Source organism: Haemorhous mexicanus, chromosome 1 (assembly GCF_027477595.1).
Source record: "Haemorhous mexicanus isolate bHaeMex1 chromosome 1, bHaeMex1.pri, whole genome shotgun sequence".
Taxonomy (NCBI): domain Eukaryota; kingdom Metazoa; phylum Chordata; class Aves; order Passeriformes; family Fringillidae; genus Haemorhous; species Haemorhous mexicanus.
In genome coordinates this window covers 117,560,784-117,576,626 of record NC_082341.1, presented here as the reverse complement: position 1 = coordinate 117,576,626, position 15,843 = coordinate 117,560,784, and the positions used below count along the sequence as shown (strand labels likewise).

General features: G+C 34.7%; 1 protein-coding gene across 2 annotated transcripts in view; it reads right to left on the bottom strand.

The window, feature by feature from the left end:
- The window catches only part of SNTG1 (syntrophin gamma 1), a 317,863-nt gene that overhangs the window by 82,576 nt on the left and 219,444 nt on the right, over positions 1-15,843 (bottom strand). For both annotated transcript variants that reach the window (XM_059860474.1, XM_059860481.1), the window contains exon 11: positions 14,000-14,129. In XM_059860474.1, coding sequence (XP_059716457.1) covers positions 14,000-14,129 — 130 coding nt within the window. The remainder of the gene's footprint in view (positions 1-13,999; positions 14,130-15,843) is intronic.

The following is a 15,843-nucleotide window of genomic DNA, read 5'->3' as shown; positions in this document are numbered from 1 at the left end:
TACAAGTGAAATGCATATGTCAAGCTCTAACAAAAACAGATGCTGTGTAATAAGTAAAATTGTATGAAGTTACATTATTATATATTGTAACAATGAGAGAATTAACTGCATAAATTTGACATTATTATAAAAACACTTAAAATAGTAATATATATAAAAATGGTGTGTGATTTTAAGAAATTAGAAAAGAACAAAGCAACTGAATATCTGATTAGTATCATGCCTTTTCATAAAGCATTGACTGCTGTGAGAGCATATGCTCAAAGCCAAAGAAGAAGAGAATCCCAAAGATGTATGAAGGCAGCAATTCCATCAAACACAGAATTACTCTTTCAGCATGAGTACTAACTGTTCCTAGCAGTAATTAGGTGGATGTTACCACACACATTACAATTTGCAAAAGATTTAGTTTCGAGCTGGTCACAACTGAAAAAAAACAGCAATGAAATAAAGCTATATGAAGAGAGTTTTTACTCTGAAATCATATGCACTGGTTGTTCTGTGCCACACAAAATTTATAACTTCTACTTTACTGCTATTTATTTCATCTAGAAACTTCCTGTACTTAGTTAATGGATTTAGAACAGAGGCTCAATCTCTTGAAGGTTTTAAGTAATGCAATAAGGATGTACATGGAATGCACTATCTAAAATGCTTTTCACGAATGTATACCTAAGGTTTCTAAGATGATCTGACTTTATTCAAGATTGTGTCTCACTTATCAATGGCAACAATCATCTGTTTAAAACTGGCCTTTTGAATAAACTCTGATCAAAAAGAACCTTCAATATCTTTCCTTTCTTGTCACTTGTCTGCCAATAATTTTATTTTCAAAATGGAGTCAACCAACCCTTTTCTTCTCCTCTCTGTTACTAATAGCATATATCAAAACTATTTGCACTCTTGCTGCTTGCCAGCTGAGGAGATCTCATGTTGTCCTATCATGTTTCTGGTTCTACATAGACAAGGGATGTTTCCCATGCCACTCTTAGTTACAAATTCTACTGTGCTACTTATTTCCTCTGTTTCGGGATACTAAAGAGTCAATCATTTAGCCATGACACTTCCTTTTCTTTCCAGTGCATCAGTAGAGCATGCATCTTACAGAAAGCATGGCTATCTAGTAAGTTTTGATTATAAAAGTATTCATATGTGAAAATGTAAAACAAGTTATTTAGCACTGGTAACACTGTACTGGTAGACTCCCTTGTGCTCAACAGGAAATATGAATGAAACAACAGGAGTAAAACACAGAGACAGAGACAGAGACAAAGAATACAAAGAGCTCGTAAGAAGATGCTAAAAGACTGATAAAAAGATTGGCACTATTGAAAATAATCCCTTTATTATTATGAACTTTTTTAATCTTCTAATGCTTGGGATAGAAGACATCAACATGCAAAAAAAAAAAAAAAGCAAGTTTTTTTTTATGTTGAAAGGATAACATTTCTGGAGCTAAAGAGTTGTCTATTCAAATCTAAAGGGAAAAAAAGCATGCATCAGAGTTGTAGCTTGACAACATAAACCCAACATAGCCAGTGAAGTTACACAGACCAGGAATGAGGAAAGTTGGTTTCTTTTTTACTTGCTGATGACCTGGTCAAGATGCAAACTGCCTCCTGAGTCACCCCACTGTAAAGACCGATTGGTATTATAAACAGGAGTAAGTAGGAAGTTTCCACGAGTCTGTTTCTATGGTTTTAAAAAAATGCAAGCATAAAACAAATTAGATGTGATTTATTTTGGTTTGGTCTATGAACTTATAAAGGTAAAGGGCAGTCGGTTTTGGATCAGAAGACTAAATAGAGGTCAGATAGCTATAGTTGCTTTAAGCAAGGTTTGGCATGCAATCTATTCAGCTATGTAAATGGAAAATTATTTTACTAGTAGAGCCGTCTGCAAGCCTGGATGTTCTAGAGTTCTAGTTGCTATTCAAACAACAGGGAATACTCTTTCTTTAATTCAAATTGCACACTCTGTTTTCCTGACTGCTGCTTATTATATTTTTGAGATGAAAATGCTGTTTATGGTTACTGTTTGGTAAATGAATGAGCTAATAGCCATTCTGCTGCAGCAAGAGTAGTTAGCTTAATTAAGGTGGAGACATACATTGCTAAATAGTCTGGAGAGGTACACTGACTATCTCGTTAAACACATAACTTTAAAAATAATCTGCTTAAAACAGCTTGTCAACAGCCTCTTAGGATTTGGCTTGCTATAATATTTTAAAAAACAGTTTATGTTTATACAGCAATATAGAGATACATTTATGTTAATCTGGTGAAAAAGGAAATAATTCTGATATCAAACATGCATACACACTGTGATTTATCAATTATTTAAAGAGTAACTGGAAGAGAATGTCAGCTTCAAAACTCTATAGGGGTTATGTCAGCCTAAGGACATATTTCTTGTTGTGAAACACTCTATGATGTAAAAAAAGAAAACCCTTTAATATTGCTACAGTTACAAAATGAGAAAAACAATTAAATGGAATGTACATGCTATTTAAATATAAGCTTGAGAAGCTACCTGTGTTTTGTTTTTTTTTCCTGGAATAGAAAAAATAATAATTGGTAAAAGGAATATATTCACTCCCTGTAACATCTTCATCACATAAAAATATGTACAGGTGAAAGCCCAAACATCAATCTAGGTCACTTGTATTCAATTTAATAAATATAAAGCAAAGGCCCTTCATATCTGTTTGTTTCATATTTGATTTGTTTCATAGATTATTTGTTTTATATTTGCAGTTGCATTTCCATGACTCCTCGGTATTAAAAAACTTCATGACCTTCTTAGCAGATACCTGGAGTATCTCAGGAAAACTCTTTTTAACACCTCAGAACACTTCACTGAAGTCACTGATAAAATATTAATACATGAATTGTGATCTGAAATAGTAGAACAGGTATTTGAATGTCAGGTCTTTTTGTCTCTTTGGTAGAACATTTCTTTGTGAATGGTCGTCATTAAAATTATAGTCATAATTCTGTGGACATTTACCCATAAATAGCACCTTACTAAAGGTTTAGAGGATTAACTTTATGTTTGTTTTTTTTTTACTTTCTAGAGAGAGTTTAGGTTATTCAATCATTTTGCTTGCACAATGTTTTGATTACCTCCCTCCTCCTCCATGAATGGGAACCCTCAGTTTATCTTTTTCATAATGCATAAATGAGAAGAGAAACATTTTTTCCTTTCTGAACAAAATACTCAAGCAGAGCAATGGACGCTAGGAGTTCTTCTAAATCTACATAGCTGCTGTAGGCTGGTATTTGAGTGAAGAAATATTAAACAAATATATATTTAGAATCACCCAGTAAAACTTCTATCTTTCCTATGCAATAATAATGCTATAAAAAGGCTACAATTTTCCCCAGGTACATCTGCACCTGGGAAGGGAAAACAGCAGCTACAATACATGGGAATGCAAAGAGGAAAAGAAAAGCAACAAATAGTTTTATTTACACTTTATTTTCAGCAATGAATGAGTCCATTGCTCATGCAGACCAAAACATTTTGCATCAATCTGACTTCCCCAAAGCCGTTTTTTTCATACAAATTATGCCAGAAGTTAAGTAGTTGGTGTGGAACACTTCCTATGAGGTGAGAGAATCTCAAGAAGTATGGATTTTAATTTCTTCTCAAAATCTGAGAGACATTCCCATTAGTTTTTAGAACTTCAGGGAATTGCAAATGATGACAGAAGAAGGGAAAGGGGTAAGAAGGCTTATCTGAGTACAACATTCACAAATCCCCAGCTGCTAAGCTAAAGACATCTACATCAGCCTATTTTTGCTGATCTTTCATGCAAAACTTGGCTGCAGAAACTTATGTAGACTTTTCTCATCCTATTTGTATAACCATACTATGCACCCAGCCTATCACTTGTGCTGAAACAACTGTTCGTGGGACTGTACTGTATATAAAATCAGAGAACTACGTTGGGTTAAAAATCTGCAAAAATAAAATCTACCCTGTAGTATAGGGAGTGAAGTGTCCTATTTGGTCACGGTAGGTAATACCAGAGTAGCCACCCAGGATATGGGAGCTACAGTACTCAGGCTGCAGGAGAGAAGTATTTATCTGCTTCAGTTAAGCAATATTCCTGCTGGATGAATCCCACCAGACCATATGGATGAGCTCCTTGTCAACAGCATTGGCAAGAATTTTACATGTGGCTCTATGGAGAGCAGCGAGAAGAGCCTCTGGAAGGAGAAGCACAGCCTCAGCCCTGTGCTGTCCCTGGAGATCCTCTGGCCAGCAGTGAGGCAGATGGCGTCAGGCTGCAGGCTGAGTAGCACAGAGTGCTCCTGTCTCTCATGTCAGGGCAACTCTACCAACCTGTGGGCTATTATGCTAAAGTACCCTCTTGCCATTTCCTGTTAGACATGGGAGAGGTAAGTATTTAATTCAAGGAGATGGAATCACCCTCTGGAGACATCTGCAGTCTTTACACAGTTAATGGGATAGAAGTAACTGCCTCTGTTAGGAGGATGAGTTCACTTCCTTCATCTCTTAAAGACATTTTTTTAATATCCCTTTATTGTATTGGGAGATTGGGCGGAGAGGATCTTGCTTTTTACAGACAAACAACTACCATTTCTGTCACATTATTTAATTCAGCTAAAGTAGAAAGTAGTTATAAAAAGAGAAGTCTAGTTCCTTGGCAATCAGATACCAGGGAAGAAGAACTGCTGAAACTCCTTTAACAATGTTAAATCGACTGAATTATGTGAGAAGTGCCAGCATGTTGACACACCACAGGAAGTTTTTCATCCTTTTTATTACTTTACAAAATTGCTTTAGGAAATAAACACAGTGAAAACAATATTTTCTGCTAGGCAGGTAACAGATTTTTCCCTGGAGTAAACAGCCATAAACTCACGTGTTTGTTCACCAACAGACTAATAAACATTTTTGGAATTTGGACATACACTATTTTACATTGGTTTTTTATGAAGATTTGCCATCTGTACAAGCAGGAAACTAATGAAACATGCAAATATATCACATCTACATAGATTGTTGTACATCTTAAAATCTACCTCTGAACAATGTGATCTATTATTTGAATGGTCAGTGTTTAATGGGAACAGTGGGCTAAAAGGACACTTTTTACTGCTTGTGTGATTTCAATGCATGACACTGGAAGAGAAGTAGAATATCTATTGGTAATTAGAAATATAAATAAGGTTTTCCTTCTGACTTTTAAGAAGCAGCCTTATGAATACAATGGGAATTATCATGTGGATAAGCTGAATTGTGTATCTGCATTGACCTTACATCACCTTCCTGCTAATACAGCTAAAAGTGTAAGGATTAACAAAAATCAAATTATCCCCCAGTTGCATTTTATGCTGTATTTTATGACACTGAACTATTTAGTAGTCACAGGTGAGATGGACAGGCATTCTTTAACTGCCTGGCTGCCTCCTTTCCAGCAATATTTTATGATTTCTTCATTCTGTGGGTCTAAAAATTAGTAACTGTCTTTCCTATCACAGGAGGTCTCATATAAAAGTAGAATTTAGGATCCTGTTAGGTACTTTTAGCACATAGAGTGCTTTCTTGACAAACTACCCAAACATAACTGGTAATTGGCTCATAAAAAAAGCAAATTTGGGGAATAAGAATTACATGATTACATGCATCAAATATTAAAATGCATATTCATTTTATATTTATCAAATATATGTGACTAATAGCTTCTGAGACATTATTTTATATAGTAAAAGATTGCAGGCTTTATTTCAGAAAGACATGGAGCAACAAAAAGTTGCTTCATACAATTTTTAAAGGCAAAACCTGTATCAAGTCATTACAAAAATGCAGTAGGGAAAAATTTCCTTTGATTCACTGTACTAGAGTTCCTGATTGGTATCATTAGGCAAATGCCTTTTAATAGTCAGCAAAATTGTCAAAAACATTTGTAAACAATCAGAAAAAAAAGGAGAAAAGCAGAAACCTTCATACACTCATTATAAACTATTCAAAAAGGTACTAATTCTCAAAGGAAATTAATAGTTTTTCAGCACAGTAAGTCAGAGAGTACCGTGCACTAGGAAATGAGAGTGAAACCAAGTGCTTCATCCTCAGTTTTTCAAGCCTGACTTCATGACCTCAAGGACAGCCTGAAACAAGTTCTGGATATAATTATCTCATTCTCTGAAATAAACAAACTGGTGAGAAGAATCAACAGAACCTTGCAATCATGCTGGTGCCCACATAGGTGAGCAACTTCAGACATTTCAGATTTCCCCCACAGGTGTTTGCCACTTAACTACCCCAGGTATTTTTAGGAGATAAAGAACTTGTCACAGAGTTTCAGAACACATTTTATTAGCAGAGAAATGGCAAGTCCAATGGCAATTTGGGGCTAATTTCCTCTGTAGCTTAGATATAATTTGTTGTTTTGCTACTCTGGGCTAATTTGCTCTAACCTCTTAAATGTGTCCTGGAATGGCTGGAATCCCTCTCTTCTACCCCACACCTCTGCCTCTTCCTCTGACTCCGTTCTGTTCCACAAACAAATATAATCTGTGCACTACTTGAATGCACTTGCTCTCTATGGCACTTCATGAAGCAAGACAACCAAAGGGAGAAAGTGCTTTCAACACATTAGGCTACTAATAATGTATACCCTGAGGTGTTTTATAGTTTTTTGAGTGCATTTAAATTTCTTTTCATTCTTTTTATCTTTTAACTCTCTGGTTGTGGAAGAAAGGCAAAATTTCTGATGTAGCCACCTTTAAAAATATATTTTAAAAGTGAGTAAGAGGAAATGGATGTCAAAACAAGATAATTTTGCTTTAAATACAAATAATTATATTTGTGTTTGTTGTGGGGGTTGTTTTTAAGATAGCAAAAAGAAGCAATACAAAAAGAAAGGTCATTTTTGCCTAGCCTCCCACTTCCTAGTTGCTATTTTATCAACAGCAGTTTGTGATTCAACAGCACTTTTAACACATTCTCACTGAAAATAAACCAACAGTGGAATATTGAACATTTTACTGCACAACAAAAACTAGGTTACAGTAGCTGTAAGTCTCCAGCTGCTACTGAAAGGGCAGCATGGCATTTTGGCATGAAAGGGCAACTTATATTGAGTCCTTTTTTCTTCCATGTGTTACCTCTCTGCAAACCCCCAAACAGCTTACCCCTATTCCCAGTTAGAGTCCTATTTCCTTTATTCTTGTCATCATTTAGTGCCACTTAAAACCAGTCAAGAGATGTTGCTTAATTTTGGGTTTTTTTCTCCTAAATTACAAGTTTCTTGTTACCTTTCACCTGGGTGGAATGTTGAGAGCAAGTGTGACATTCCTCCAAAGTGTCTTGCAACTAAACAGATCATAGTTTTTATTATAATGTGTGAACTTAAGCCTTCAGTAATAATGGAATGAGGGAAGAGAAAGAGTCTCAGAGCTTCATATAAATCTGCAGAGAATAAAGAACATCTTGAATGTTGCTTTAATTAAAATACTAGCATGAGGCTAAAATTTAATTTGACTCCATGCAAAAGTAGAATAATCAAAGGGCAGGGATTTTTTATTGAGTGAGAGAATCATACATAAAACTCAAAAAATATTTCCTCCGTGAGAATGTTGGGTTAGTTTTTTTTTAAGATTTACATTAAACTGGTAAATTTAAAAGGAAGGGCTTTTGATTTTATTGTCTTTAGGGACATTGCTTCTCCTAAATTGTATTTTAGAATTCTATACAATACAAATAGAGATGTTAATATTTTAATCAGATATTAAAGACCACTGCAGAAGTTGTGCACTTGTATACAGCAAAACAAAGAAGGTATTATTAAAAATAACATGAATAGATGTAACATTTTGGAGAAGCACAGAAAGAAAATTTAATTTACTTTGAAAACCTATCATGAGTACTTGAAGTCTACACTGTATATTCCAAAGCAATACTGCAAGACTGCATGTCTTTATGATTAGTGCTGTCACCATAATCAGAATGTGTCATTACAAATACTCCAAGAATTAAAACAGAAGTTTCTTGTCACAAATTTCCCAGATAATTCTGAAAGAAATATTCTTGAAGAAATATTTCTCAAAGAAATATTCTTTTCTTGCACTGCTTTCCTATTTGCCTCATTGTTCTTTAGACTCAATTATATTATAGAAATGCAGATGAAACACTGGGGAAACAGCAATACAGTTTGGCAAGACTTAGATTTCTTTGCAGCTAAATTAGTGCATTTAAGAGGGTGTAAAATTATCTACAATTCTTTAAACAAGGTACAAATAAAAAGTTTGTAAAATAACACACATCTCAAGTTGCCAAAAACAAGTAAATATCAGACAAGGCCATATGCAACACTTGATAAAAGTGACATAGAAACAAATGTGATTTTAATTGTGCACCTGATAAAAGCCTACATTTAAAAAAAAAAAAGAGGAAAAATAAGAGTGGATTCATTTTATGTAATCCTGGTGCTGCACTGACTACAGTTATTCATGCAGATCTACACGCCTTAACAGAATCATATATGGAGAAAAATGGCAGCAGTATGGTACAGGTGTATCAAGCTCTGGTTTTTAAATTTTCCAAGAGAGACCCTAATATCAGCACTGGAATGACTATCTGTATAATCTTCCCTTTGCAAGGTTGAGAATGGAATGCAGAACAAAACTCAAAGTGTCTCAGAACACTGTGACCACCTGAATGGCTAACACTGCTTTAAAAACTGTTGCATGCATATTTACTTAATAATGTCTAATTCATCTGGCTATTTGTGTCATGGGAAATGTGAATCATGTATGTAAAACTATTCTATTAGCAATACGTTAAAGACTTCCTATAATTCTCTCCTGTTCTGGCCTTCATTTTATAATGCTTTCAACTTCTAAATTACTGAGAGTATTACTGAGAGTATTTTTGCACTACTACAGAATATAACATAAGAGATTTGATACTAATGTTGGTATTTTTGGATTTTCTTCAAACATTCACAGCTGAGCAACCAAAAAAGATAAATATTATTGTAATACACAAATCATAGGACATTTAAGAGCATATAATCCCTGAAAACTCAAAAATTACTAAAATTGGAGTTTTCTGATTGGCTTGCCATTGTATTGTAACTAAAAAACTAAAATATTAAACCTGTTTACTTCACATGAGTGATATTGGTTTATTAATGTAATATAACATTCTACAGTATGTCCTTACTGCTTGTAGTATCCACCAGAAAACAAAGAAACATGTTCTATTAATTTATTTCAATAATTTGCTTACACTGAATGTAGTCCTGTGATATTTTATTCTTCCTACAAGTGGAACAGATTGTAATAGTCTAATCAGTTTTTTTTCTCCTGTTTTTCACTCTTTGTCTCCTCTTCTACTGAGTGACTAAGATAATCCCTGTACCCAAACTTCAGCATTGTAAAGATTTTTCATTTTTCTAGTGGAAATGAAACAATTTTTTTTTTTTTTTGTCTTAGCAGCAGTTTCTATCACTAGGCACTACTTTTTAAGCACACCAAAAAAGTTCAACTGAACTTTTAAACTCTTCAAAACAAAGACTTAGGTTCTGGAAAACACACCCATTGGGCCAATACCCAGTTTGTAGAACTCTCCATGCTAACTTTCACGCTATTGCTGGGCTTCTACCACCAACTATGTGTGCCTCATTAATTTCACAAATGCGTTATTTTACCCAGAAAAATGCAACATAATGGCATAAAATGAAGTTACTGGGAACTAAATCTTGTAAGATCTTGGGGATATTCTCAAGATAAGCTTAAAACTTTTTGCCACCTCCTGCTTAGAAACTTTTCCTCGGCTGCCTGTCATTCCTGTCTGATGACCTTCATGTTGTTTCTTTGCTGTCAAGTGCTGGCTCCAAGGTAAAAAGAATAAATGTGTAGCTGTTGTAGTGTTTTCCACAGGAATTATGGAAGAGGAAATGGAAAAGAAATATTATTGCCCTCACTACTGAAAAATCTGCCACAGAGAAAGCAATGGGCAGGTGACAAATACTGAGTTGTGAGGACAAATCCCCAAAAATTCTATGAAGATATAGCATAGAAGTTGTAACATTAAATGTATTTTTTAATTATTCTTTTGTTAAAAAGACCCAAAATGTCTGACTTCCACTGTACTAAAGCCATTAAAAAATTTGCCTTTAAATTTCCTGACAATTGCAGCACATGAATTAGGGATGTATTGGCAAGTGGTGGTTCTTTAGAGAGCACATGGTTTTGGATTATTTTCTCAGACTCTTCCAGGGTGTAATTTCTTTAAAAGCTACATGAAAATTTGGATACTTTCATCCTAATATTCTGTAACAAAAGAGATGTAAAGGACTAGAAATCAGTATCAATTACCACCTAACTTAATACAATGTAAAAGTTCATGGAAAGGCAAATAGTTCATAGCTGAATTGAACAACTGAATTGAAAATTCCTACTTGAAGCATTAGCAAGAAAAGAAGCAGCAGCTTGTTCCCTTTCTAGATGGCTTTGGCCAGCCATCCAAATTGGCAGCAAAAAGATATAGAACCCTGTCAGTTCATAGAGGAATTAGAGTTCCCAAGCCCAGGTTCAATTCAGCATATTCAGATTTCAGCATATTAACTTCAGTATCAGGATTGCTTAGATGAAAAGTTTGGGTTTAATCTAACCCTTCTGGTTTTTGAGGGTACTGATAAAACTGGTGAATTTTTAACAGAGGTGCAATTCAAGTGATTGAAGCTGGAGAGGAATCCATCTTCAGAAATGAATGATCCTTATGGATTCATCTCCTCATCAATACAGTGTGATATTAAGTCACTCCCAGCAGTGCATTTATAGAGCATGCATTTTGGTTGCATACCAGTATACAACCCCATCAATGTTGTGTAATTTTATTGTACTTCACCTTATATAAAATATGACCTTCTTGGGACCAAAAGAAATTAAAATTACCAGTATCACTCTCAGTATCCTTAAAACACTAGAGGATGCTTGTGCTAACCACCTGAAGATGAAGAAAAAGAGAGCATACCTGAGGTTTGTCTGTTAAAGACAATCTGAAATGAAGCAGACTACATCAGTCAGCACATGGATTTTTTATATCTCTTCCTAATAGTCAAAATATTATTTCTATATCTCTGCATTTAAATTTTAACTGACTTTTTGCATAATAATATGAGTTCTAGCTTGTATTGTACAATGATTAGTAGTATAACCAATGTAGGAAAAATGTGATTGCTTGCAGTCACCATCTTCCAGACTCCATTCAGTTAGCAACGTTGCCTTTTAAAAACAGGGATCATGTCAAGGCATTTTATTTTAGCTTCTACTTCTGCATTTCTGTTATGCCCTTGGTAGATACTGGCTATACTGATGGTCCTGCAATTCAGTCACATCACCTTTGTGTCAGATATGGACATGTTGGATCATGAGAGAAGAGTTTTTTGACAGTATCCTAAGAAAAAACTAATTGATTATAGGTTAAACCAGTTATTTTGGAGCCAGGGACCCATATTCACAGCTATAAGATACCTGAGGAAACATAAGACTTGCTATTCACATTTTTGGGGCTATTCACATTTTTGGGGTTGAACCATCAGTTAATTTTTTTTTCAGACAGTTTGTGTGTGGAAAAAGTAAAATAATTCAGATTTTCTGACTCAGACTAGTATACCACTATTTTTTTTTTTTTTTGGTCAAAAATATTCAGGCATTTCTTTGGGAGATATATTCAGAGAAACTCGCTTTGGCCCCTCAAAGACACAAATGACAGGTTATCAGGATTTATATCTATCTCCTTAGGTATCAAGTATGAACTCACCACCCTAGGTCCTTTACTAGTCAAAGGAAAGACAGACATGCCCTGAGGGAATTGACGTCATTATAAAATGGACGTCAACAGTAAATAATAGGATTCACTCTGGATTTTCTGCTTCATCTAAAGTTAGGCAAGAGAAATCCCACCAAAATCTACAGAGCCCAGATTTGGTACAAGGGTAAAGGAAGTGCTTCCATTAACAATCTAGCTGGTTTAGTCCTTTTTTCTGATTCTATTTCCTTTTTTTTTCAAAAGGTAGATATCTATGAGAACATCATGTAAGTAAATATTTCTGTGAGCTGCACGGTATTTTAATTAAACAAATTATTTTATGTAACTTCTAGATAGGAATGAGAAGTCAATTGAAACTAAAAAATGGTCAATTTATCCAAAGAATTAGAAAAAATCCTTAACTCTGTTTCTTTGGATCTGGATGACACAGTAAGGGAGAATGTGAGCAAATGCCTCTCTCAGATAGGAAAAATGCTAACATCAACAGTATGTGCATGTCAATAACCATCTTGTAAAGAAAAAAAATACAGGGACCTCTAATCACATCTAATCATTCTTCTGTGCAACAGTTTGGGTTTTTTTCCTCTCTGTGTTCCCAAGGTTTCTTATATTCACTTATCACTTATGCTGTCAAATAACTAATTCTTTCTGGCAACTGGCAATTCAAAAGAAAAGTACATTACAGGAAGGAGAGTGTCATTGTTTTCCATAAATTTGTAAGAGCTATGAACAAATAGGACAATTCTAAAAATGGACACATGGATAATTATCATAAGCCCTAACTCTCATGGCTACTTTACAGGATGTCTTTGGGATAAAGTAAATAATAAGACTGGCATAACAGCTGCATAATTTAGGCTATTTACCTCTTATAGAACATTAGATAATTTCTTTCTTATTTTATGGAAACCAATATAGAATTATAAACTGTACTCAGAAAAAAATTCATGTAATAACATTGCATTGCCAAAATTCAAGTTCTGCTAAGTAACCATAATTATAGTCTCATTAGAGCTGAAGTGTTTCAAAACACCTGTAAAATATAGGTGCCTCTGCCTACTGTTGCAAGCAAATAAATCCACTGATTTAAGTAGCAAGAACCATCAGTAGACTGAAGTAAAGATGGCAAGAGAAAAAAACCCCAGAAGCCTCAATTTTCAGGGGCCTAGTGAGACAAGAAAGGTTCTACATAGCAACAGCATTTTAAGTATGAATAAATAGCCATAAAGTTCGCTGGTACTGCATGGAAGCTTGCAGATGGCAGATGAATTCATGTCTGTCATGTTTTTATAATACAATGACTTTTACATATTGCTGCCAGATGGAACACAGTTTTGCATCTTGATTATAAATCTCAAAAAAATACAGCTTTGTATTTTCAGAGACAGATTTGGGAAGCCAGAGCAGATTTAAGGAAATATAAATTAAATCCTCAAGGGCTCCCTTGTTATAACTCAATTCAAAATAATGGAGTTCTCCATGTGTTCTCAGTTTTTTAGGAAAACCACGGAAGGTATCATATGGATTTCTATACAGGGAGAACTACATGTTCATTTTTAAATGTAAATACATCCCAGGCAGGTCCAGAAGACCTCTTAATTGAACTTAGTATTTGAAAAAACTTTTACATAATATTTATTCCTGCTTCAACAAAAAGTGGTATCTATCCCACAAGCTCAGGTGGAAAGAGTGCAGTGCATGAAGCATAAATGCATTTAATCATTGCTGATAACAAGTATCTGTATCTACAGAACCCCCTTGCTTTTCCCATCGTGACAAATGATACCTAGACAGACCAAAAATCTCATTCAGATCTGGTTACACCAGTTTCTGGAGAGATGTACTATGAAGAAAGTACAGAATTTTTGTATTTTCTATGTGTTCCTGCATCACAACTGGCTTCCTCCTGTGTGTCTGGTCTTTGCTTCTAATCCTAATTGGTATTGCTATGAAGCAAATAACTCTGATAGCAATGAAGTGAATTATATGACTGTAGGGAAGAATATTTTCCTATTCAATGGTTTCTCACAGAGTCTGATTTGACAACAAACTTGAGTTGACTTCTCTCAGACAGCCTCAAGCATTGTTTATATGCAGATAATTCAGTGTGTGAACCCATTAGGCTTTTATGACAGTTATAATCAAATATGATTGGGAAACCTTCTGGCTTACTTGGATCCATACTTACATTGTGCTTTGTGAGGTTGGAAATGTTACTTGCTATTGCTTGTAGCCAGTCAATACAGTCTTCAGCAGAGAGACACTGAATTATTCCACTGCAAACCCCATCCACAGCAATTACTTGGAACGCATTTTGCCTATAGACACATCATAACAGATCAGGTCAGAAGGACATTTTATCTTTTCTAGCATATCATCTTAACAATACTTGTAAAAATGCTTTTCTTTCAACCACAATGAAGGTCAGCCAGTGAACACCAATAAAATGCTGGTTTTCCTGTTTAATAAATACCTGATGTTTTAAAACAATCATGCTAAAAGGTCAGCTCAGACAATATTAAGCTTCCATAAGGCTATAAAAAAATTCCATAGACCAGCTCCACAGAATCTTGACCAGCAGGCTGTACAACCTCAGAAGCTGAACAAGTGATAGAGTTGATGCTTATCTAAGACTTAATACAGCAGACTACAGAGAAGGAAAGTGCATTGGAAACCATAGGCAATAATTTGGGAAATTCAGTGAATACCAGTATCTTTTTCTCAACACCTTTGTTTTACTTTTATAATGCAGCATGTAAACATATTTGGATTACTTTTTGGAGGCCCCTTGTTGGCTGCTCAAGCTTATAGAATTTTGTTTTTCTTCTAAACTACTGATTGAAAACTTGAAGAAGTCAAAATTGATCAAGTAGCATTAATGATTTTTCCAATTGCATTTCTGAATATGGGATCATTACCAAAATACATTCCTACCTCTGCCTCTACCCCCAGCACCAATCTGGGCACGTACACAGAAATCTATCATGCATTATATACTGATTTTCCGCTTCCAGACACTGAGCAATTATAGAACAAGAGAAATTTTTTTCAGATGCTAAAGCAGTTACAGACCTAATTTTTTCAGTAAATTGCTCTATTTGCTAAAAGCTCTTGTAAGGCTCACAGGTCTCTGTCTTCAAAACTGGAAAACCTTGATAATAATCCATATCCCAGAGTAGGAGATTACTGAATGTACAGAGAATACCAAGTTCCACTGCTGACATTCTGCTACAAGCCCAACTATTAATGATCAATTAATAGTTAAGATTAAGTGCATCATTCAGATTCTTTGAGAATGGCTCAAGCAAAGTTCCTCTTATCTCCAGGGTAAAACTGAGGGTCAATAATGACAGCTTCTGGCACCTGAAGACAGATATCAATTTTGAAAAGCTGTTTGTTTGTGGTCTTTTACCTCTTAAAATTTTATTCCACCTGTATACAATGTAAGGCTAATATCTGTCTTAACCCCATTCATGTTGAAAACAGACTGTTTCTTCAGTCAGGAGAAGTAACAGAAATGAACTAGAGCTATTCCTTTGAGTGTTCTAGCATGAGAACCAGCTTTTGCAGGATGATGAGGCTAATATTAACATGATCTTTCAGAGTTCTTTGGTTTATTTAAATCCTGTAGTTTAGTTGTCTTTCCCAGGGTAGTGACTTTCTTTAAATTCACAAAGATACCAACCAAGACAGACTTCTCTCAGAGACTCATTTCACATTAATTCTAGTAAGTTTTGAGGAAGATTTATTAAAAGAATCTTCAGGTAGTGTTTCTAGCATTTATTCTATCCTTTATTTTAGATGGCTATAAATACAAATAGCAAATTTTTCCAGAATAAATTTCTAAATCCTTACATGAAAACAATAGCATGGCCTCAAAATTGTTGATGATCTCTTTTATGAAAAATAACACTAGTTTCAAGACTTGCCCTGTTTCTACATGGCATATCATAAATCAAAGCAGGGATCTAAAAGATCTATTAATGAGTAACATCAACACAAGTACAAAAACCCTAATATGTTCCAGATTCA